The 23,692-nt window shown below is 38.9% G+C and overlaps 2 protein-coding genes across 3 annotated transcripts; one reads left to right on the top strand and one right to left on the bottom strand.

Moving 5' to 3' along the window:
* Positions 1-1,433: 1,433 nt before the first annotated feature.
* Positions 1,434-11,168, top strand: LOC126976061 (serine/threonine-protein kinase Warts). The gene is made up of 5 exons (XM_050824204.1): positions 1,434-1,722; positions 2,071-2,551; positions 7,004-9,110; positions 9,188-9,474; positions 9,754-11,168. The coding sequence occupies exons 2-5, from the start codon at positions 2,297-2,299 to the stop codon at positions 10,174-10,176; spliced, it is 3,072 nt and encodes a 1,023-aa protein (XP_050680161.1). The 5' UTR covers positions 1,434-1,722; positions 2,071-2,296; the 3' UTR covers positions 10,177-11,168.
* On the bottom strand, positions 11,158-22,379 carry LOC126976073 (valacyclovir hydrolase). 2 transcript variants are annotated; one of them, XM_050824240.1, is made up of 5 exons: positions 22,154-22,379; positions 21,597-21,854; positions 13,912-14,065; positions 12,527-12,782; positions 11,158-11,355 (listed from the first exon to the last, which is right to left on the bottom strand). In XM_050824240.1, the coding sequence occupies exons 1-5, from the start codon at positions 22,241-22,243 to the stop codon at positions 11,259-11,261; spliced, it is 855 nt and encodes a 284-aa protein (XP_050680197.1). In that variant the 5' UTR covers positions 22,244-22,379; the 3' UTR covers positions 11,158-11,258. The 2 variants fall into 2 exon arrangements, with proteins under 2 accessions (XP_050680197.1, XP_050680198.1); XM_050824241.1 differs by lacking the exons at positions 21,597-21,854; positions 22,154-22,379 and adding an exon at positions 14,534-14,946.
* Between the last annotated feature and the right edge of the window lie 1,313 nt (positions 22,380-23,692).

Below are 23,692 nucleotides of genomic sequence, written 5' to 3'. Positions count from 1 at the left end.
AACGTGATGGATCAATTGAGGCCTGCTCTCCTTAATCTGACGAAGATTCCTCATCAGAATCAGAACTGTAGCAGTACCTGCAATACTTAACATCAATTAATATAAATGTCTAATAACTAACCTTGTAATACGTTGGTGGAATTATCATTTAGGAAAACAACATATTATTTTGTTTATCGTAATATTAGTATCACATCAAGTCATAGAATCATCTCATCGAAGTACAAGCATCATATCGTTCTCTCGAAGACCACAGTTATACTCATGTGACCAGTCGTATGCTCCGCTTTACACGACCTCACAGAATGAATGCATGCGCGCTACTAAACTAATGAGCTTAAGAGCCTCGCTTCAGAGTTCAGTCTTTCAGTTTTAATGAATGGGGCACGTTATTGAGTCGCGTCGTAAGCGATACTTTAGGTTGTGGAATGCGGTATGACATGATTGAGGGCGATGGCTATATTGTTAGAGTGCAATTTGTTTTATTCTTAATTCTAATTAAATGAAAAATTTAAATATTGGTCATTGGTCAGCTAGTACCTTTTCATCTGATTGGTTGGTGGCTAACACCACTCATCTCGCATTGTTGCTCTTCCACGGTTGCTCTTCTCGCATAGAACTTACTAACCATCTTCCTACTATGAGATTCCCGAACAGAAGGGAGTGAATGTACTGCAAGCCCAAAAGCAGCTCCAGCAGCCATAACTAAACAAAAATAGGTGATCGCAACCTGAGCTCGGCGGTCTAGGCTGTACCAGACCAGATTCTGGATGCGATGGCTGGCTTACTGCTGCTGGTGAGCTTAAGCCAAAAGCGAATGTTCTGGCGTATGTAAACTATATTATAGTAAAAGGACTCCTGGCACTATCCCAGATTTCATCGACGTGACAAAGGCCCTCAAAATAACAGGAGTTAAATTTGAACTGTGAGGCTCGGCATCACTGCCAGCCAGTTCTCACAAGCGTCGCGTCGCCTGAGTGTGATGCATCCTGCTAAGGAGTGGTCCCACCCGCTGTCGAAACCGCAACCGAATGCCCGAGACTCCAACCGGCAAATGGCAAGTATGGCACGGCAATTAGAAGCTCGAGATGGAAATGTGGGGCGAATTAGTTAAGCTAGGGCTATAACTAGTTGTTCAGTTAAATCAGCTTTAGTGTTTTAAGTTATAATATAATATTTCACGATAAATCAATCCCACTCGTTTATTTTACGATTTTTGACTCTTATACAAATTGTTTCATCATATCATATATGTTATCTATAATAATTTCAATAATTCCATAACTCGGCACGTCAATATATGAAATAAATAACGTTAAGTTTGCAAAAATAGTTTATATAATATTCATACTTAATCATTTTATCTTTCGCGCTTTGTTCATGTATCTGTCGTCATGAATGTCACTTTGGCGTAAGTTTACGATCACCCTGTGGAATGTGGTAATTCTTCAAAATGGTCGCTTTGTATGGTTTGCCAACTTGCATATCGATATTAAAAAGTTCTTTGTTTTCACTTATTATTTGTTAAATTACAAATTAAAGGAAACCCACCCGTTCATCTCGTAAAGTATACTACAAAAGTGATTTGTGTTTACTTAATCGTTTTTTGGATTATCTAAACGATGTCTTCGGTAATGTGAGAGCACTTTACTAACACTCATATTTTATGTGATTATGACGTCTAAGATTCTTTCTTGGATCCTTATGAGTTAATGAAAACAGGTAAAAATCTCTACTCTCATTTTAGTGAATTATTTTTATTCAATTTATGCGCAGGAATCAATCTAATCTAATATAGATCTCGTACTGATGTGACCATTTATTTTGCAAAGAATTTCATATTTTAATTCGAATATGAAGTATAAAAGTAAAGGACCTTGATTTGTTTACTAATATTGTTTATTTTGATGGTTAAAAAAATGAAATATTTTCCAATTAGCTTACCATTCTGACATGGCTCAATAAGTTTTCTTAGATGCTATTTGTAGTCAAATTTCCAGACCAAATACTGATACTGCAACCTCTTACATTATTAATTTAATTTTTACTTATTTACATTGTCATTTTCAGATTGTTTTGAGCCAACCAGTGTTGAAGTATGTTGTAGTGGACTGTGGACTAGTACTTGAATGTGATTGAAATAACAGTGTGATACTTTCTTGGATATATTGCCATTGTACTTCTTAAATATATGTGAATTAATAGTTAATATGAGAACAGTGAAGGCTAGTGTGGAGAGAGTGATAATGTGATGGGAGGGGTCGGGTGAGAAGTGAGGCGCTCGGGCGCGGGCGCCATGAACCCGCCGGCGCCCGGCAAGCCGGCCACGCGCACCTCAGGGTATAATCAAAAAGCGCTCGCCGAAATTAGAAACTCTCTGCTTCCGTTTGCTAATATTGGAAGTTCAGAGCCACCTGGCTCCTCTGCTGCAAGTACTGTCAGTTCTGGAGTGAGCTCAGGATTCAGTTCATCATCTGGGAATGGTCTTGATAAAGACCTTAATGTTTTGCCACAATCTCTTAATCAACTCATAGCTTTGGGTTATGATGAGGTGAGTTTAATTTTTATTTGATCAAGTTCCACATAAATTGCTATTCAATAATAATATGGAACCTAATGAACATCCATTTGGTGTCTTTCTAATATTGATTTATCCTCATATCCCATAAAAAACAAGCTTCATGTTGTTTTATGGAGTGGGGAGATAAATTGCTGTGATAGTATTACTTGGAGTATAGATAAAGTATGTCCATACTTTTAAACCCTTAATCAGCTTGTTATTAGTTGAATGTTTATGTACTAGACTATTATAGGTACAATTTTTATGATAGAAAAAGATCTGGCTACCCACATCATATCCATATGTGAAAGAGGCTGAAGAAAAGAAATAAGAAGAAATTATTATCCAAGAAATTATGTTCTGAAGTCAAAGATCATACCAAATAAATGAAGCTGTCTTTCTTATATGAATAATCATTATGTTTTTTCATTTTCGTGCCAATCTATGTTAAACATTCTTGTTATATTAAAAGGAATGTGGTGTGATTAAAAGAACTAACGTACATACTATGAAAGCCTTCGATCAACAATGTTGTTATTGTTGATCGAACATGATAGCATTAAACAAAGTAGATTGTTGATAGAAGATGAAAGCATTAAAAAAAGTAGGTTTGTACTCTTGAAACCCTTCATCCTTTTGGTGTTAGTTGAATCTTTCTCCCCTGGACTGTTGATAGGTACAATAAAACCTCTGTTATACTAGTATTTAAAAGGCATAAAAAGAAGATCCTTTAGAATTCTTTTTGATGTACATTTCTAATAACTACTAGATACTACTACCGCTTCGGAAACAAATGGTGCTCTGAGAAAGAAGTGGCGCAAGAAACTTTCCCAGCATTCTTTTTTTGCATTCTTTTCAATAAAAATATACAATATTGTACAGTCATTTCTATCGCTATAAAATAATCACAATCTAGTCCCAGGCTGCCCTATCATTTAGATATTCAGCAGTGGAGTAAAAGGATTTACGACAGAGCCATTTTTTTATAAAACATTTTAATTTATTTATAGATAATGCCTGAACAGTGGCTGGGACTTTATTATAGAAGTGTATACATTTACCATTAAAGCTATTATATATCTTATGAAGCCTACTAGAAAAAGTTACAAGCAATTTATGGCCAGACTAAGTATATAGTTTGTTATCTACTGATATTGAAGGCTTGAGTATCTTCTGCATTATTAGTGCAATAATTCTGAAATGAATTTCATATGAATCAATCCGTCCTTGCCTTGCAGATTTGATTTTAAATACTTATCGCCATTGCATTGATAGGTGATATTTCGTTGATGATTACAATAACCAGCTTCCTATGCTTTTCGAGTATCTTCAGTAACCTTAGCTATTTCTTGGTTATTTAAAATACTTCTTTATAAGTTAGCCATTTTCTTCCTTCATTGTGAACTGATGACCGTAGGCTGCAGGTGCATGAATAGAGAAAGGTTGCTCAAAGTTCTTTGGCAATTTTCTTCTAGTATCTTTTCTATTTCGGCTTTCGTTTAGTACATCAATTTTGCTATCTTAACAACTCCTCTCTCAATAATGGTTTTCTTTCTGCCAATGTTATGGATTATTTTAGGAACAAATTATCATTGCATTTAAAGTATGCCTAAATCCAAACTTAAAACATAACCAATAGGATACCACCCCATCAAATGATCACCGATGTTTGATATTGCCCAATTTATACTCCTCTGACTAATTGAAGAGCCTCTATAAGACAAATAATTAATGGGTCCATTATTATTAGGAAATAAACCTTTGAAATTGGTGATTATGCTTGTGAAAATGTTGCTTAATAGAAAAAAAAAATGTATGACCTCCCACTGCATTTTTTTTATTTGATTTTATTTTTTTAAGTTGTTTAGATTTTACTGCTTTATTTTTTTTATAAATTATTGGTAAATAAAAAATAAAATAACTATTTTTTTCAATACTTTACATTAATTATTTCTTATAAACCCCAAGTCCTGAATCTGCTTTTCAAATATGTAACATGGTTCTAGAATCAGTTATTTATTTCCTACATTATATTATATAATATATTTATTTATTGCTTTTCGACATATGTGATTCTATTATCTTTCTACTTCAAATACTGCTTGGATCACTTTCATTGTACCTATCAATAGCCTAGTACAAACACACACACAACAAACACACAAAAATTGCAATTATTTTATTTTGTTATGTATGACAATATTGTATTAAATAATCACAAGAATATTTAACACAGATTAGCGGAAAAAAAAAGAAAACATAATCATGATAAGAATTTCAGGTTCCAATTTCAAAGATAAAATATATTATTAGAGACTTAGATTATTTTAGACTCTTATATATATATTATATAAATACTATCTATATATAAGATGTATTTTCAGATACATAAGACATTCCATTATAACTCAGCAGAATGGGCCTAATAATATGGTATCATGCGTTACAAATCATACAATATTGTTATTTTTTGGCAGTTAGTAAATTAGAAGAGACATTATAAATACATTCCAGGCATTTTCTTTCCATGTTTCTTCTTTGTTACAACCTAAATATTGTTCAGAAAAGTCACAAGGTCTACCTGCAATTTACGTCAGCCATTTTTTTTGTACTTTAGTTGGGGCTTTATTTAAAGTTTGTTTTATTTTGACTATAAGGAGTAGGAAGACAACCTGTTTCTGGAGCAACAAAGGAATTGTATAAGTGGTGCCGGCCTTTAACTTTTATTACTTCATGTAGCACATGTAATACATACTTCACTGCCATTAAAAGTTGGAACAGGTTTGATACTGCAAAGTTCTAAAGAAAAAATATAACTGTACCTCCAGATTCTTTAAGCGGCTAATCGCCCGTGCGAAATCGAAGCACGTTGTCAAAATCGGCGAGAAACTTTCCAGTTACCCGACTGGAACACGCAAGTTCTGGTCGTTGTTCGAACGCTGCTTTTGGTTACTTCAACCAGCCGACCCTTCCGCCGTTCCACATGAGGAATGACACCCTGGCCCGTACGGCAAAAGAGAAAGCCGATATTCTGTGCGCTGTTTTTGCCTCCAACTCGACCCTTGACAACAACGGAAAAACACAGCCGACTATCCCGCGGTGTCTGAAACTGTTCGACGAGCTCTGTTTTCATTGGACGTGAGGAAGCCGAGCGGGCCGGGTGGCACTTCTCCAATCGTGCTTAGAACGTGTGCCCCTGAGTTGACGCCGGTGCTAACGTGTTTATTCTCGCACTCTCATTCAAAAGACCTTGACCTATGAAAGGCAGCCCTTGTCCATCCTATCCAAAAAAGGAGACAGTTCGGATCAGGCCAACTATAGGCCTATTGCTTGCTTGGTATACCTAGAAGGTCACCAGTTGATCAACGACCGATAGTACGGCTTTCGTCATGGTCGGTCCGCAGGCGATCTTCTGGTATAGGTACCTAACACATAGATGGGCGGCGGCTATCGAAAGCAAGGGAGAAGGCCTGGCACTCGGCCTGGATACAACGAAGGCCTTTGATCGTGTATGGCACAAGGCGCTCCTCTAAAAACTTCTATCAATTGGGCTTCCCGAGAGCTTATGCAAGTGGACCTCCAGCTTCCTCACTGGGCGCAGCATAGAGGTCGTTGTGGACAGTTATTGCTCGAACCCGAAGCCCGTGAACGCTGGAGTGCCCCAAGGCTTTGTGCTATCTCCCACGCTGGTTCTTCAGACGACAACGTCATGCATATCTCTCTCGGGAAATCGTCGACCAGTGCCGGGAGAAACTTGTGTCTTCTATCGAGTGCTCTCTTGAGAAGGTCGCGGAATGGGGTAAATTGAACCCTGTCCAATTTAACCCCCAGAATTTTCACCTGATTCCTGCCGCTAAATTCCTTCGCACGACACTTCACAAGTTAGGACATCATCCCCACCATCTGGATGTGTGGTGGTCCTCCACAGTGCAGTTTTCAAGAAGCTTTTTTCCACGTACTACAAAGCTGTGGAATGAGCTTCCTTGTGCGGTGTTTCCGGGACGATACGACATGGGTACCTTCAAAAAAGGCGCACACACCTTCCTTAAAGTCCGGCAACGCTCCTGTGATTCCTCTGTTGTTGCAAGAGAATGTGGGCGGCGGTGATCACTTATCACCTGGAGACCCGTACGCTCGTTTGTCCTCCTTTTCCATAAAAAAATCTGTCCATATTAACATAATATTTTGATTGGTGATTTTTTAAATCATAATGTTGTGGTCTGTGATCTGCTATCGTAATAAAATCGTCGTAATGAAATATTTCTACCGTCCCGCGTATACTCTTATATCACATACAATACTGTTGTATTCCATGATTGGATATATGTGGGGAACACCCTCCTAGAATCGAATCCAAAGCACATTGCTTGATGATATAAACCACAAATTATTTATTTAGTCTTTTTCTTGAAGTTATCTACATAATTAATATCTTTTTTTCAGGACCATGCAGTTAAAGCACTTAAGTATGCTGGTGGCCGCCTAGATGCCGCACTAGATTACCTATCGAAAAAACAGGAACCCTTGAATGGAGTTCTTAAGTCAAGTAATTTTAGTGCTCTAAGTACAAAGCTAATAAGGAAACCTAGTTTAGAGCGTGAAATTAACTTGCATAGAGGCAGCCCGGCGCTCGATTCGGGTGCTGGGAGCTCAAGATCAGATAGTCCTAGACAATCCGATGCACCACCCTTGCCTCATGAGAAATTAAGTCGACAATACTCACCATCGGGTTTCGAGCCGCCTCCGCCGCCACCACCAAGATGTCCCTCAACGCCTCCCGTTCCTCCTTCTGTGCAGCAGTACATGAAGCGCATATCACCTGCACCCCCATTACCTCCTGCAAGAGGAACCAGTCCTGTCGCATCGGGTGCCCCTGCTCCTCCAGCGCGGCAACCGATGATAGTCCAAAATGGGCCACAGGTCCAGCAGCAGTTATCGCAACAAATACAAGCTTTAAGTATATACCAAACTACAACGGAACTACCGCCGCCATATCCCCTTTCCGGTGTTCCACCGCCTCCTTCTTATTCTGTATCCATGCAAAACCGACAAAGCCCCACGCAATCTCAAGATTACAGAAAGAGTCCTTCGTCAGGTATATATTCGGGGGGCACTTCCGCAGGATCACCGAGTCCCATAACTGTGACTCAATCGACAGGCTCTGCCTCAGGTATGACTCGCCCTACGCCTATTCAGGCGTGGACAGCGAGACAAGCCGTTCAGCCCCCTATAATTATGCAGTCCGTGAAGAGTACGCAGGTTCAGAAGCCTATATTACAAACTGCGATAGCGCCTGTCGCACCACCTCCCGTGCCGAGTTCTGTTGTTCAACCGCCTCCGCCGTCTTATGCCAGCTCGATACAGCAGAAGCAATCACAAACACCACCTAGCTATCCTTTGGCTCCCAAGCCTTCTTCACCGGGAACGACGCCACCTGCCATTCCTACAGCTACCACTCCCACCGTTCCTACTACAGAGCCTCCGAGCTACGCAATTACGATGCAGGCTTTGGCTGTGCAGCGAGGTATGCACCCGATTCCACCACCTCCATATGGTAACCAAAATGAAACCACTACAACAGTTAGCTCACATCATTCGCCGTTACATAAAAAGTTTTCGAACAATTGTGATGCTAAAGGAGAAAACTCTCAACTTGAATTAAAATGTTTCAACCAAAACTGTAATTTAATGAAAGAAAACACGGCGAGTGTATCAGAGAAACATTCAAACGGCTCCTCAAACCGACGAATGAAAGATGGCAATGACAAAATTAGACATCAGTCACCGATCCCCGAACGAAAAAATATTAGTAAAGAAAAAGAAGATGAAAGAAGGGATTGTAAAGTAAGGAATTATTCACCACAAGCGTTTAAATTCTTTATGGAGCAACACGTAGAGAATATTTTAAAGTCTTATAAGCAAAGAACGTATCGTCGCATGCAGCTGGAAAAGGAAATGACGAAAATAGGGTTAAGTTCAGAAGCACAGGATCAAATGAGGAAAATGCTATCACAGAAAGAGTCTAACTACATACGGTTAAAAAGAGCAAAAATGGATAAATCAATGTTTACGAAAATAAAACCTATTGGTGTTGGTGCTTTTGGTGAAGTTACTCTAGTGAGGAAAATAGATACTAGTCATCTATACGCCATGAAAACACTTAGGAAAGCTGACGTACTAAAGCGAAACCAAGTAGCGCATGTAAAAGCAGAAAGAGACATTTTGGCTGAAGCAGACAATGAATGGGTAGTGAAGCTTTATTATAGTTTTCAAGATAAGGATAACTTGTATTTTGTGATGGACTACATACCAGGTGGTGATTTGATGTCTCTGTTGATTAAGCTCGGTATATTTGAAGAGAACCTAGCCAGGTTTTATATAGCCGAATTAACTTGCGCAGTGGAGAGTGTCCACAAAATGGGTTTTATTCATCGTGATATCAAACCGGATAACATTTTAATAGATCGCGACGGACACATCAAATTGACAGACTTTGGGCTGTGCACGGGATTCAGGTGGACACATAACTCGAAATACTATCAAAGAAATGGTAATTTAGTAGTTCTTAATTTTTTTATACAAGTTTTCCTTCAGAGTGAGACATATATTTATGTTGCTTGATTTCAGATCATGGACGGCAAGATTCAATGGACCCTGTAGATGGCGAATGGGGTGCAATGGGGGAATGTCGATGTCATCAACTCAAACCACTTGAGAGGCGGAGGAAAAGAGAACATCAGCGATGTCTCGCTCACTCCTTAGTCGGTACACCAAACTACATTGCACCAGAAGTCTTGCAAAGGACTGGTTATACACAGCTTTGTGATTGGTGGTCCGTAGGAGTGATTTTATATGAAATGTTGGTTGGGTCACCGCCATTTTTAGCCAATACACCCGCCGAAACTCAGCATAAGGTATTTTTTTTTGCATTTTTATCGCTATTTAAACTGTTTTCTGTCAAATTATATAAACCATATTGGAAAATACTTGAATATACCGTCATTTTAAAATTACTAAAAAATTCTGAATCGGTTACCATAACGAAACAAATCTATGAGAAGAAATAATGTCCGAAAATTGACAAAATTCGCTCAATTCAATTTTATTTAAAAATCGCTATATATGCATATGTTAACGATTTTTACTTTGATTTTAATAACATCTCTACAAATTTTTTTCTTTTTAAATTTCAGGTGATTAATTGGGAAAGCACCCTACATATTCCTGATGCCGCAAATTTGTCACGAGAAAGTAAAGACTTGATATTACAGCTATGTTCTGGACAAGAGATTAGACTGGGAAAGGATGCAAATGAAGTCAAGAATCACCCATTCCTCCAAGGGATTGACTTTGACAAAGGTTTGAGGAGGCAGGGAGCTCCATACATACCGAGAATAGATTACCCTACAGACACATCAAACTTCGATCCAATTGATCCTGATAAATTACGGAATTCAGGCAGCTCAGATTCAAACAAATCAGACAGTGAATTACTTGACAATGGTAAAACCTTCCATGGTTTCTTTGAGTTTACCTTCAGAAGATTCTTTGATGATGGTTATACAAATAAAATCAATTTAGATGATAATGAAAGCCAGGGCCCTGTATATGTCTGATAAAGTGATAAAAGACACTGAGATTTAACATTAAGGGGTTTTAAAGTGTGTGCCTTTGACTCTCTCTATTAAAGATATAGTTTTTGTAAACATAACGAATATTTAAAGAGAATTAATTTTATATGTGTATTGTTAATAATCCCGGTGATAATGTTGTAATATTGTATCGTTATGTATTTGTAAGAGTAACCTTATTTTATTTGTAATATATGTAAGGAATGGATCACAGTAGTACATAGATTTAACTATGGTGCTCTTGCGTTCATCATTGTCGGTGTCAATGTGACGCAATGGAACATTCTAACATTGTTCCATTTTGTATACTATTTTTGTAACTAGAGAAATTATTTATGAGATAAGAACAAGCTTATTGTGTATCCATTAAAGATTCACTATATTTTCTTATGTATTTATCGTTGTATGTCGCTTAAGTGTGTTTGTTTATGTAACTTATGAAGTCATTAACATAGCAATCTGTCAGCGTTCGGCATACATGTGTGTTGTGCTTCCATTATCTCCGGAAATAGCTCACTGCGTGCCTTATACTGTGTAAATGTTTATGTACTGTAATAAATTAGAATTATCAAATTAGGAATTAACTTAGATCAGTTTTTAACAGGACATTAGGGAGTGCAATAAATATTTATTAACCTACACTATTGTTCATTTTGTTACAAGATATCTAAATTTGAAATGAACTTGCATTAAGAAGCTACAATGATCCCCTTATCTAGTTTATTGTAATTTAAATAATCAAAACATTATCGTTTGACTAATAAATTAATTGAGTTGCCAAATTTATAATCCGGCAAAGGCACTGTGTGTGCACTGTCAGTATCATCAGCTAAAGGATTGAATTTACATAATTGTTCACTTGTACAGTAATAAGATAATGAGTCATTTCAACTTTAAATTATGTGTTTGTGTAAATTGTTTTATTTTTGAATAAAACAGGCTTATAAGTAAATGAAAAAAATAAAATATGGGAATTCTGTTGATTTTATTTAGTTTTGACCCGAATCTAATAATACAACAATGAATATAATAAAATGACTGCCTGTCTAATATCAAAATATTTCACTTTAGATTTTCATCATCAGAAACTCTTGGACCCGTTGGTTGAAGTCTTCCGCATATCGAATGTGTATGTTATGTTTGCCTTCTGGATACAAATATATTCTGAAAATAAAAATTTTATTAAATTTGTACTCTATAAGTTTTTGTTATAAATTTACTAGCTGATGAGTGCTAATTAAAACAGGCAACAAAAAAAAATACGTGTTGCACTGCCGGAATGCCAGCAGCAGTGAAAATATCGCACATTAATGTTGTAAATTTTTTAATATTTTGGAATGTTTTTTTTTGTCTTAATGGGAATAAATAATTCTATAAACTGAATGGTTAGGGTATAATTTCGACACGAATTGCTACATACTTTTCAGTATAATAATACTAGCATTTATGTGTAAAAATATTTCGTGGCGGAGATTTGATCACTCGACCTCGCGGTATTTCGGCTTCGCAATCATTCAACCATTGGTTCAATGACCGTATGATGATTAAGTTGAAATAGCCGACCTATAATTAGTTAGAAGTATAAATCTTTCAACCATAATTTCAACGACTGTCTTACGAATTTACGATCAGGCCACGTGTCCTAACGCGAGTTTAACATTTTATACCCATCCCAAGAAAAGTGCTTAACGACGCTAAAGAAGTTTCCACTTCAAAAATAATGTGAGAGAATATTCACTAGCTACAAAACTCCTCGAAATGTAAATAGTACATGTGGAAGCAAGCAATAGTGTGCACTATTGCCTAACCTAAGTATTATTATCAGCATTTGCAACATGCAAATGCCTAATAGGGAAAATAAAATGAAAATCATTATTTTGAGGTGTAGCATAAATTAAATAAATTACATTCAACACAGTGAACATTTAATAAAGGTGGACAAAAGAGTATTTATGGTATGTAAGTGGTATCAACACAGCAGCCTGCACATGTACGTCAAAGAGGGATAATATGAAGTTTTTAATTGGCCTACGAAGATTGTTCCACTTGTGTTTACACAGATAAAGACATATCACCGTGGGTAATTGAGTAAGTGCTTAAGCGTTTTATGTCGCGAAATGTTTAGGCCTCTGACCTTGAGGCGAAATGAGATCATCAATCCGAAATCTGTATCTTAAAACCAGAAGAACCGCGGCAATAACTACGCACAGGCAAACTAAACGCGTACGGATATATTACTAAAATACTGGAAATGATCTATGAGTGACTGTTTCAATTATTATACAACTAACAATGGGTACAGACAGTGTAGATTAAATTTCGCCTTCAAGCTTACCTTGATCCAGTTATATGTGTGTGCAGATGAGATACATGAACATTATCCACTAATGGGTCCTTTTCGCCATACAAAATGAAGGTTGGACACTTGATTTTGGGAAGGAACTCCGAGCAGATGTTTCCGTCTTTGAGTTGAAAAAGTTCTACCATGGTATCAACCCACTTCGCGAAGTAATTTGTAAATCTCTCTTCTCCATACAGCTCTATCATCGGTTCCCTCATCTTCTTGGACCAGGCACTGACGTCCTTGATCTCTAGAAGAATCAGCACCATTAGATATATCAATTTATTCTTACTTTGGTGTATAATATAAGAGTATTTGTGATCCGGAAATAGCATTTAAAATATAGAAGAGCAGAGTCGTATGGTGAAGTACTACGGTCTCCACCAAAGTGGAGAAGAGATGAGTTGTAAGCAACGAATTGTTTAAAGAAAATTTTTAGGTTAGACTTCAGCGAATGTCATATTTTTATCAACACAATCAAAGCAGATTGGTGAACGGAAAATCTAGTTCATCATCGCGAAACTGTACAGCAGTTGGTTCACTTGAACATCCAACACTCGCCACACGTAGAATAATTCCTCTCTAGACTATGCAACTCTTGCTTCTGTGTAGGCGTCCTAGCTCTCAGTTTCTTCCCTGTATAGTCTAAACAGATCTAGAATATGCGACAAGTGATTAGCTAGCCGGCGATTTTTTGCTTCACATCCCTTAGCCTTCTTCACAAACTGTTCCCATTGAAGCTGAGTGGAGTTAAGAATGTTAAATTTGTAAATCTCCGCTCCTTTTCCTCTCTTTTCTGCTATCCCCAGAAAATAATAATATAGCCTGCGGAGTGGGACACACTATACTATCTAAACACTTAAAAAGTATCCAGGGCATAGCTTTACGTTTTGCAGAGGTTACTGTCGAAAACCAGCGCCCTTCCCCCATCCATTCGTCCTTCACAAATGGACTAGTGCCAGAATCCCTTGAGCCCATCTTATTCTAGGCAGTATAGGGAATATTCAATAGAAACTACTGTTTTTTGCCTGGTAAACACGTTTTATGTAACAAATATTATCTTCAAAGGCTTTCTGGATTTAACCGCGCGTTAAGACTCCTGACAGTGACGTTATTTATTGATACTCCTGCACTATGAAAGACTTAACTGTAAGGGAAGGTGGGGATCACTCACTGTAAGATGACCTTTGCTCCTTGTTCTCCTATACCATAAAAATATTTTCAAAATACCAAGTGTGCATCAAACATTTAAGGTTTCCTAAGTAAACATTACCATGTCTCCTAAAGTGATACTCTTATTATCTTCTTCTTATGCCTAGTAATAATAATAATAATAGTAATTATTTAAAATTCTCAATAATCAGCCAATACATACATACTTTTGTAACCTTCCACTTCAGTAGGTAACATGAACGAATTTGCCCCCCAGACAACGAGTCTTTCTACAACCTGGGGGTATTTTGCTGCCAATATGATGCTGCTAATGCCACCATCACTCCATCCCAGCAGAGAGTATTTGGGAATTTTTAATTCCTAAAATGTGAAAAATTATTTGTATAATCAACAATGATTTTAATTAGGTGATCATGTTTCTAAACAATAATTATTACTGTTTTAACATTAAAGGTATTTACTATGACTATTGACACATAAGAAACTAAATTGCCTGATTCACAAACAATATCTGTATAGGCACTTTTTTAATGATTGAAGCAATTATTTTTGTTATATTATGTTCAGTATAGTTTGTTACTTTATTGAATTATAATTAAATCAGATTTACTATATATATGAGTATTTCTCAAAAATATATTTAAGGGTTCTATAAACATAGGGTTGGTCTACAATAGCAGAATACAACTGCAATAGCAGAATACAAATTGTTTTATTCCGCTCCTTACTTTTATGTTGGTACTTGTACTCGCCAGCTCTAAAGGAACAAATGAATATTTCTTTTCATAAAATAAAATAGATAAGTGTAGTTTAGATAAGTGTACCTACGTGCTTTCTTTGAATATGCCGAAGTGGTTTTTTCCTGGAAACACCACACAAGGAAGCTCGTTCCATAGTTTTTTGTTCATGGGTTCTTTGAAAACTGCACCATGGAGGAACACAAATCCAGAGGGTGGGGATGATATCCTAATTTGTAGCGTGTCGTGCTAAATTGGCGGCAGGAATCAGGTCAAATAGCTCTTCGAAACACTCCCTGTAAATATCCTGTAATATTCTGCCTATAAATAGGGTAGAAGACATACAATGAACTGACATCTCTATGCAGCACCAAGTGATCTAACTGATTACAAGAGCACTGGATCCCCCACAGTTCGAGCAGCTCTGTGTTCCAGACGGTCAAATGGTTGCTCCAACTGGGGTGTGCCAGAGTATAGATTAAAGCAATACTCCATATGTGGCCGGACCTGCACTTTGTGGGAATGTGCTAGAATGTAATCTGGCTTGACGTATTGCCGTGCTCTATTTATGACGCCCCATTATTACATTTTTTCTGAGAAGCAATTAAATTATATAAAATAAAGTTATTACGACAATTTTAAAATATAACAGGTGCTGTCACATTAATACTGAAAGTATATGTTATATAGATGCATCTATGTGTGCGGGCTGCGACCCGGCGTTACCGACATTAGTGTGTTACCGACTTGCTTGTTTCACTGACGTACGTTCGTGCGCCCTCCCGTTACTTGACAAATACTCAACAGTGGCGACGAGGTATTCAAAATTTGTGGAAATGTCTACGGGCGTGACTTTCGGCGTTCTGTCGACTTTCGACCATCTCTCACAAGAATGGGACAGCTACAAGTCGCGTTTAAATCAATGGTTTATTGCTAACGACATAACCTCAACTACGGACAAAGCGACAATTAAGCGGAGGGCGATTTTGTTAACATCGTTATGTGAATCATCGTTCAAATTAGCAAGTGACCTGGCGTTACCCAAGAAGGTGGAAGAAATAGGATACGAGGAGTTAGTGAAACTACTCAACGATCACTTCACACCTAAAAGACTCGGATTTGCGGAAAAGTCGACATTTTACGCCGCAACACAGCGACCAGGAGAGAGTCACACTCAATGGGCAGCCAGGATAAGAGGATTAGCAGCTCACTGTGAATTCAAGAACTTGGAAGAAGCTCTGTTGGATAAATTTATCATGGGCATGGCACCAGGACGTGAGCGGGACAAGCTGTTCGTGCAGGACCAGCGGGAGCTGACCCTCACTAAGGCCATCGATTTGGCAGAGAGCGTGCGGTGTGCACGGCAGGCCGCGTCACCGGCGGCGCCAGGCGCGAGCGGCGTCGGCGCAGCGAGGCCAGACATGGTGTTCAACATAGACAAGAAGGAAAAGTGCAGTGTGTGTGGGTTTACCAACCATAAGGCTAATCAGTGTCGTTATAAAACCTATAAGTGTAAAAAGTGTAATAATAAGGGTCATTTACGTAAGATGTGTCCTAACGGTGAGAGAGTAAAGTACGTAGATGAGGGTACAGTGGAAGATGGAGACGACGGTAAATCTTTTTTTAATATTCGGTGCTTAAAAGGGAAACCGATGATGGAGCGCGTCATGATCAGTGGTCTGGCTTTGGAATTTGAAATCGATAGCGGTTCAGCGGTAAGCGTAATATCCGAAAGTACCTACAAGTCTCATTTTATGCATCTACCGTTGTCAGTCACTAGCAAAAAGTTATTTAGTTATACGGGAGAAAATATTAAAACAGTTGGAGTTGTATTGTTGCCTATAACATATAATGGTCACACGCATGTATTGAATGTTTATGTAGTGTGCGCACGCGGACCGCCATTGCTAGGTCGCGACTTCATTCATGAGTTTGACTTGGAGCTAGCACCCGCAAGAGGCGCGGCCGTGCATGCATTGTACACCGAGGGGCAGGCCAGATGTGAGTCTAATATTATCAAACAACTTGTTAATCAGTTTCCTAATGTTTTCTCTGACAATCTTGGATCTTTTAATAAGTATAAAATCAGCTTACACTTAAAACCGGATGCGAAGCCGATTTTTATTAAAGCGAGATCAGTGCCTTACGCGTTAAAGGAAAAAATAGACAAGGAACTCGATCGGTTATTAACATTAGGCATTTTGAAACCTGTCGAACATTCTGAATATGCATCGCCTGTAGTACCTGTTTTAAAAAAGAACGGAACCATACGGTTATGTACCGACTATTCGGTTACAATAAATAGACAGTTGGTTATAGACCAATATCCGTTGCCAACAGTAAATGACTTGTTAGCTAAATTACATGGAGGCGTACAATTTAGTAAAATTTATTTGTCGATGGCTTACAATCAATTTATTTTAAATAAAGATTCTCAAAATCTCACATGCATTAACACTCACCGCGGTCTCTTCAATTTTACCTGTTTAGTTTTTGGGTTGTCGAGCGCGCCGGCTATTTTTCAACGGGCGATGGAATGCCTCCTTTCGGGTATAGATGGAATCATATTCCTATTGGATGACATCCTCATTACGGGGAAAAATAAAGACCAGCATAAACATAGGCTGTTTACGGTGTTACAACGTTTAGATGACGCTGGTTTAACGGTACAGATGAGTAAATGCGAATTTTTCAGAGATGAGATATCATATTTAGGTCATGTCATAGACAAATACGGAATTAGGAAGTCGCTAGATAAGATAAAAGCTATAATGCAAGCTCCTAAGCCTAAAAACGTGTCACAATTACAGTCGTTTCTTGGTCTGACAAATTATTATAGGAACTTTGTGCCCGACGCCTCATCCGTTTTAAGTCCATTATATAATTTATTAAATAAAAATACAAAATGGGAGTGGACTGGCATTCATGATGCCGCATTTATTCGAATTAAAAACATATTATCGTCTGATAAAACACTAGCGCATTTTAACCCTAGGGCCAGGATAATATTGACAGTAGATGCGTCGCCGACCGGGCTAGGTGCTGTATTGTCACAAGTAGACAGTGACGGGTTAGAACGACCGATATCGTACGCTTCTCGGACATTGAACTCGGCGGAAAAAAATTACGCACAAATTCAAAAAGAAGCTAAGGCTATCATTTTCGGCATAAGGCGGTTCCATCAGTACTTGTATGGTCGGTCTGAACCCTTTACATTACGAAAAGACCATAAACCCTTACTAGCAATTTTTGGGCCACATAAAGGGGTACCGGAAGTGTCCGCAAACCGCCTGCAGAGGTACGCCATATTTTTAAGTGCATACAATTATACTATAGAGTATATTAAAAGCAAGCTGAACAGCGCGGATTATTTGTCTAGGTCATGCGGGGAAGGGGGGCTTACGGAAACTCAGGAAGAACAGGGGGAGTGCGAAGATCGCGCAACATACGTCAATTTTATAGTAGACGGCGACCTGCCGGTGACACTTATTGACATGCGGCGCGAAACGGCTCGCGATCCCTATCTACCTATAGTTACACGGTACGTGATGAACGACTGGCCTAGAAAAGTAGACGACGTTAATTTAAGACCATTCTTTAATTGTCGATCACAGTTGTCATACGAAAATGGTATTCTAATGCGTGGACATAAAGTTGTTATTCCATTAAAATTACAAAGTACTATTTGCAAGGAACAACATAGTTTACATTTCGGTATAGTGAAAATGAAGGCGGAGGCTCGCAAGCGACTGTGGTTTCCGGGCGTGGACGCGGCGCTAGAGACGCTAGCAGCGACTTGCAGCCTGTGCTGTGCGCTACGCCCTGCACCGCCTCACGCCACACTCGCACCTTGGCCGCTGCCGCCGCATCCGTTTTACCGGATTCATGTGGATTTCTTGGGTCCGTTTCATAATTGTATGTTTTTAATCATTGTAGACGCGTACAGTAAATGGGTAGAATGTTACGACATGTCCTCGACATATAATTCGAAGGCAGTTATAAATAAATTGTATGAGACGATGTCACGGTTTGGAGTTCCACATACGTTGGTGAGCGATAACGGTACCTCTTTTACTTCGATAGAATTTAATGATTTTTGTAAACGTAACGGTATTGAACATCTTCTAAGTCCAGTTTATCATCCAGCCAGCAATGGCCAGGCGGAGAGTCTCGTAAAAATTGTAAAAAAGGGGTTAAGGGTTATTATTTTAGAGGAAATTAATAAAAAAAATCTACACGAGAAAATAAATAAATTTTTGTTTGATTACCGGAATTCTAAGCACAGCACCACTGATCTTTCGCCGGCGGAATTAGTATTTGGGCGCGCGTTACGCTCAAGGCTAGACTTAATAAACCCATTCGTGCCGAAGCTCTCGTCTACGGATCTTACTGATACCGTCGAACGTAAACAGTGTTCACAGGCTAAAAATTACAAAGGTGTCCAACGTGCAGACTTTAAAGAAAATGATAATGTTTGGATAACGAAAAATAGTGATACTAAAAAGTTCTCGTGGATTGAAAGAATTATAAAAAAGAAAATTGGACGCGTTATGTATGTGGTATATGTGCCAAATTTGGACTGTGAAATAACCAGACATATCGATCAGATCAGACCACGAATGTCTTCGGTGGCACGCGACGATCAGACGTGGGATCCCGACGTCATACCAGACGTATCACCTGCTGAAGTCCATGGCGATACTGTCTCACAACCAGGAAGGGAAGGAGAGTTGGCACTGGAGCCTGGGCAAGCAGAGAGAACGGTAGATTGCCCAGAGACACCACCGCGCGCTGGCTACCACGCCGCCGCAACTCCTCGTAGGCGACGGGCAATAAGTCCGATTTTCTCGACACCTTCGCCAGATATTTGTAATAGTTAATAGTTAATTTGATAAGTAGTTCGTTATTAAGATGTAGGTTTAATTATGTTTCTTAGCTTAAGGGGAAGGGATGTTGTATAGATGCATCTATGTGTGCGGGCTGCGACCCGGCGTTCATTGCTACGATACAGCTGACAATAAATTAGTGTGTTACCGACTTGCTTGTTTCACTGACGTACGTTCGTGCGCCCTCCCGTTACTTGACAAATACTCAACAGTATAAAAACAACAACAGTCATTTCAATAAAAAGTTAATGGATAGGATTCACTTTGGTTTTTGGATTGAATTTTTTTTATAGTTTGTTTTTTTTATACTCCATATAGTAAGTAGCTTTAATATCGGAACTGTATTTAATTCAGGTCTGCAAAATATACACTATCGGATTTTTGTAAGAAAAGTAAATAAAAAATTGTTAGACAAATTAAGTTAAACACAAATAAAATTTGAAAAACAAAATTTTATGAACGATGCGGGACTCGAACCCACGACCTCCGGCGTTCCGTGCCGGTGCTCTAACCAACTGTGCCAACCGCTCGAGTAACGTATCGTAGTAAATTGTTGTATGCTTTTTTCAACTCTCAGGTTGTGGCTTCATCCACAGGATCTACTTTAACATATATATATATATATAGATAATCTGCTCAACCCCAAATTTGCATATTAGGAAATTGACTTGAGATGTCGCTCTTCCAAATCTAAACAATATGTTATGTTTTTAAAGTGATAACCCTCACTTCTAGGAATAATACACAAATAAAATTTGAAAAACATAATTTTATTTATGATGCGGGACTGAACCCACGAAATCCGGCGTTCCGTGCCGTTGCTCTAACCAACTGAGCCAACCGTTTGGGTAACGTATCGTCATAAAATCTTGTATGCTTTGTTCAACCCCCAGGTTGTGGGGGTTGTTCGGTCAATGGCACTGTACGGTGCACCTGTGTGGGCGGCGGCTCTGACCCCCCAGAATAGGTCGCGCCTCTGGCGCCCTCAGCGGGTAATGGCGGTTAAAGTCATACGCAGTTACCGCACCGTGTCGACGGAGGCAGCGTTTGCGTTGGCCGGATCGCCCCCGTGGGACTTGGAAGCGGCAGTGTTCCTCGAAGTTTATCGGCCGACGGCTGAATTTCAGGCGGGTAGCGACAGTCGGCCCCCGCCCAAAGGGCTCCTAGCTCGATGGTCGGCCCGGCTGGAGGCAACACGTGCTGGATTTGTCGCCGCGGAGGCGCTCCAGCCGGTCATTGTCGAGTGGGCAGGGCGGCAGCACAGGGCTCTTTCCTTCCGACTGACGCAGGTGCTTTGTGGGCACGGCTGCTTCGGGAAGTACCTGCACTCAGTAGCTAGGAGGGAACTGTGTCCGGGCTGTCGCCACTGCGACTGCAGTGGGGATTTGGCTCAGCATACGCTGGCAGAATGCCCGGCCTGGGCAATTCAGCGCATGGCCCTCACTGCAGTCATTGGAGAAGATCTCTCCCTGCCGGCCGTCATACGCTCCATAGCCGGCACCAAAAGGCATTTTACCGCGGTCGCGACCTTCTGCGAGGACGTCATCTCGCAAAGGAGGTGGCGGAGCGGGCTCGGGAGGATGATGGCCACTCGAACCGTATCCGTCGCCGGCCAAACCGGGCGGCGGAGGGGCGCTTACATCCGCCTTCTGCCGCCCTGAGTGTGGCGGGTGGATGGGACGGGTTTACCCATCCACCCGCCTTAGTGGTCAGCCGCGAAGAGGCGACATCCGAGTGTACCTGGACGCCGCCTAATTGAGAGTTTATCTAGACGGTAGACCACCCCGCATTTATTTGTGTATTAATTCTAGAAGTGAGGGTTATCACTTTTAAAACATAACATACTAAATTAAGTTATTATTTATTTCTCTGTGATCTTAGGAACTAATATAGGATTACTATATAAACTATAAAATTTAGGATTTAATAAAACATTCACATTTTTTTTTATTATTTCAAGGCACTCTTGGTTTTCCACAAACTTTACTTAATATTTACTTTTTTGAGAAATACTCATATGTGTTAATAAATGAGTTACACTGGACAAAATAATGTTGATCTGTAGACTACTACCACTACTACTAGAATATAGTGTTAACAACACTATGATACTCTATAATTATGTTTGTGAAGGTTGATTACTCTTTGACAAATTTTTTGCAAGCTCAAGCATTGTTACATAAATAGCTGGTATTGCATTATTTAAGGATTTTCAGAAATCATATAATAAAAAAAAAAAAGAAACTTAGTAAAAGCAAATTTTTTTACCTTCATAAATTCATAAGCTATATCTGCATCTTGTTCATAAAAATTTGTAGCAAATTCACGGTCTGGAGGTCTGCTCTTACCAAAACCTGGGGGATCCCATACCACTAGGGTAAACTTCTCCCTGTCAAATCCTTCTACCTGTGGTTTGAAATCAGTCCATATTGATCCTAGAGCACCAGGTGCACACAGAACATTGTGAGGACCATTTCCAACCTTCATATAGTTAATGTTATATTTTCCAACTTTTATAATGTTTTCCTGAAAATTATAGTTAATAATCCTCCATAACTAATATGGTACATATGAGAGTATCTCTTAAAATAAAAATAGAATTCACCCACAACAACCAGGTATCTTAATATTGTATATTTTGTTTTAGGTACATAACCAATAACTATTTGGGTATGATGTTGGCATTTTATAAAGACTTACTGAAACAGCAAAAATCTGTTTGGTTGTAAATAGTAGAATCAAGCATTCTCTCTTTTATTTTACTAAAATAGGCTAAGTTAAATAAGTAGTTACAATTTTAGAAATAGTTTATAGTACGTATTCACCATATCACTCGTTGAACTTGATAAAAACATACGTCTTAAGCGAACGGCGTTTGGGCGTTTTGCTGATATAACACATCTTATAGCTAACATCTGGTTTTGCAATACACAGCGCAATTAGTTTAAAAAATTATACATAGCTTATAATATAAGAAAATAAATAGCTTTTCATGTGCTTCTTGTAAAGTTGTAAAAAACATCGACAATCGGCGCTATCACCAGCAATTATTGACAGATGTTATCACTGATAATACTAGACATTAATTGACATTTGACATTGGCTAAGAACTTAACACTTTAAAAATTTAAAGTCGTCACCGCGTGGTGCCCCTTTTAGATAGCAATGTTTGGACAGGTGCAGTGAGTATTATTATATATCATATTATTATTATGACTAATAAAAAACCACGTTTAAAAAAACCGACTTCATAAACTGAAAAGTATCAAATAATTAAAAAAAATATTTAATACACCTCTTACGCAAACCTTTACCTTATATATATCATAAACTTGGATTGCCGCCGGCAGCGGAGTCATGCCCAAGGGCTGAGCTATCGGTGGCAGGGCCGTAGACAGAGGCATCTGTATTTCATCTTTGAGCAAACCGTCGTATACTATCCGGGCTATGATGGTCGAGTCAACGTCTCGTTGGTTATTTCGCTATTCAAGTCAAAGTACTTGCTGAACTTGTCCTTCTCAGCTTTCATGAAGTAGTCTTCATATGGGATAGTGATATTGTCGAGGACAGCCTGGTGCCGGGATCGGTTAACCGCCCGTGATGATAGAACATTTCCAAGGACCAGCGCTTATACGTATTTATAGTAAGAATTATTCTTATTACTAACCACATTTTTTACTGACTTCAAAAAGGAGGAGGTTCTCGATTCAACGGTATTTCTTTTTAAGTTTGTTACCTCAGCACTTTCATCTGACCAATTTAGATGACCCTTTTTTCTTTGAAACATGGTGCTTCTCGTGTGGTCTGGTGCCATTTTAATTTGTTCTAGTTATTCTAATGGCATCCATTAGAAAACAATGTTAGTCTTAAATTTGCATTATGTATATGTGCGACAAACGGATGAAAGTATATACTCCAAGGGTAGTTTGACGAGAGTTTAATTAAGTTCTTACTATGGGATCTATCACAAAGTAACAGAAATCCTCTATTCCTAGGGGCAAATTAACGATACTCAGCCGAATTTTTTATTAGGAATCCGGATATTTGAGCCATCTATCGTAACATCGTTATGCTCAAGTAATTGTCGTAGTCGCACAACGTCAAACTTCACAAATTTTTCACATGATAGCTCGTAAATAAGTTAGGCTAGGGTTACTATGGATGCGAGTTCTGACGGATTCGTCAGAAGAAACAAACGCCTGGTATCCAATGACAGTGTTTACACTGGCAACGACGAATGCGTCAGAACATGTACGACGTCGTCAAAACCACTCGAGCGTTCAAACGAGTTTGATTATTTCGCACGACCTGCGTCTGCGAATTTCGAGTGATTTGGTTTCCACCATGGATAACGATAAATTGAA

The sequence above is a fragment of the Leptidea sinapis genome, chromosome 39, assembly GCF_905404315.1.
Source record: "Leptidea sinapis chromosome 39, ilLepSina1.1, whole genome shotgun sequence".
NCBI lineage: Eukaryota > Metazoa > Arthropoda > Insecta > Lepidoptera > Pieridae > Leptidea > Leptidea sinapis.
Note: the sequence above shows the minus strand (reverse complement) of the source record. Positions and strands in the feature narration are given on the sequence as shown.

What these genes read in the sequence shown, in the direction of transcription:
- LOC126976061 (XM_050824204.1), top strand. Translation starts at nt 2,297, where the DNA reads ATGAACCCGCCGGCGCCCGGCAAGCCGGCCACGCGCACCTCAGGGTAT. An exon ending in GAAATACTATCAAAGAAATG is followed by an intron (nt 9,111 to 9,187) that starts GTAATTTAGTAG and finishes GCTTGATTTCAG; the next exon opens with ATCATGGACGGCAAGATTCA. An exon ending in CCGCCGAAACTCAGCATAAG is followed by an intron (nt 9,475 to 9,753) that starts GTATTTTTTTTT and finishes TTTAAATTTCAG; the next exon opens with GTGATTAATTGGGAAAGCAC.
- LOC126976073 (XM_050824240.1), bottom strand. Translation starts at nt 22,243, where the DNA reads ATGTTAGCTATAAGATGTGTTATATCAGCAAAACGCCCAAACGCCGTT. An exon ending in TAGCTTATGAATTTATGAAG is followed by an intron (nt 14,066 to 21,596) that starts GTAAAAAAATTT and finishes TTCACATTTTAG; the next exon opens with GAATTAAAAATTCCCAAATA. An exon ending in TGAAGTGGAAGGTTACAAAA is followed by an intron (nt 12,783 to 13,911) that starts GTATGTATGTAT and finishes TGATTCTTCTAG; the next exon opens with AGATCAAGGACGTCAGTGCC.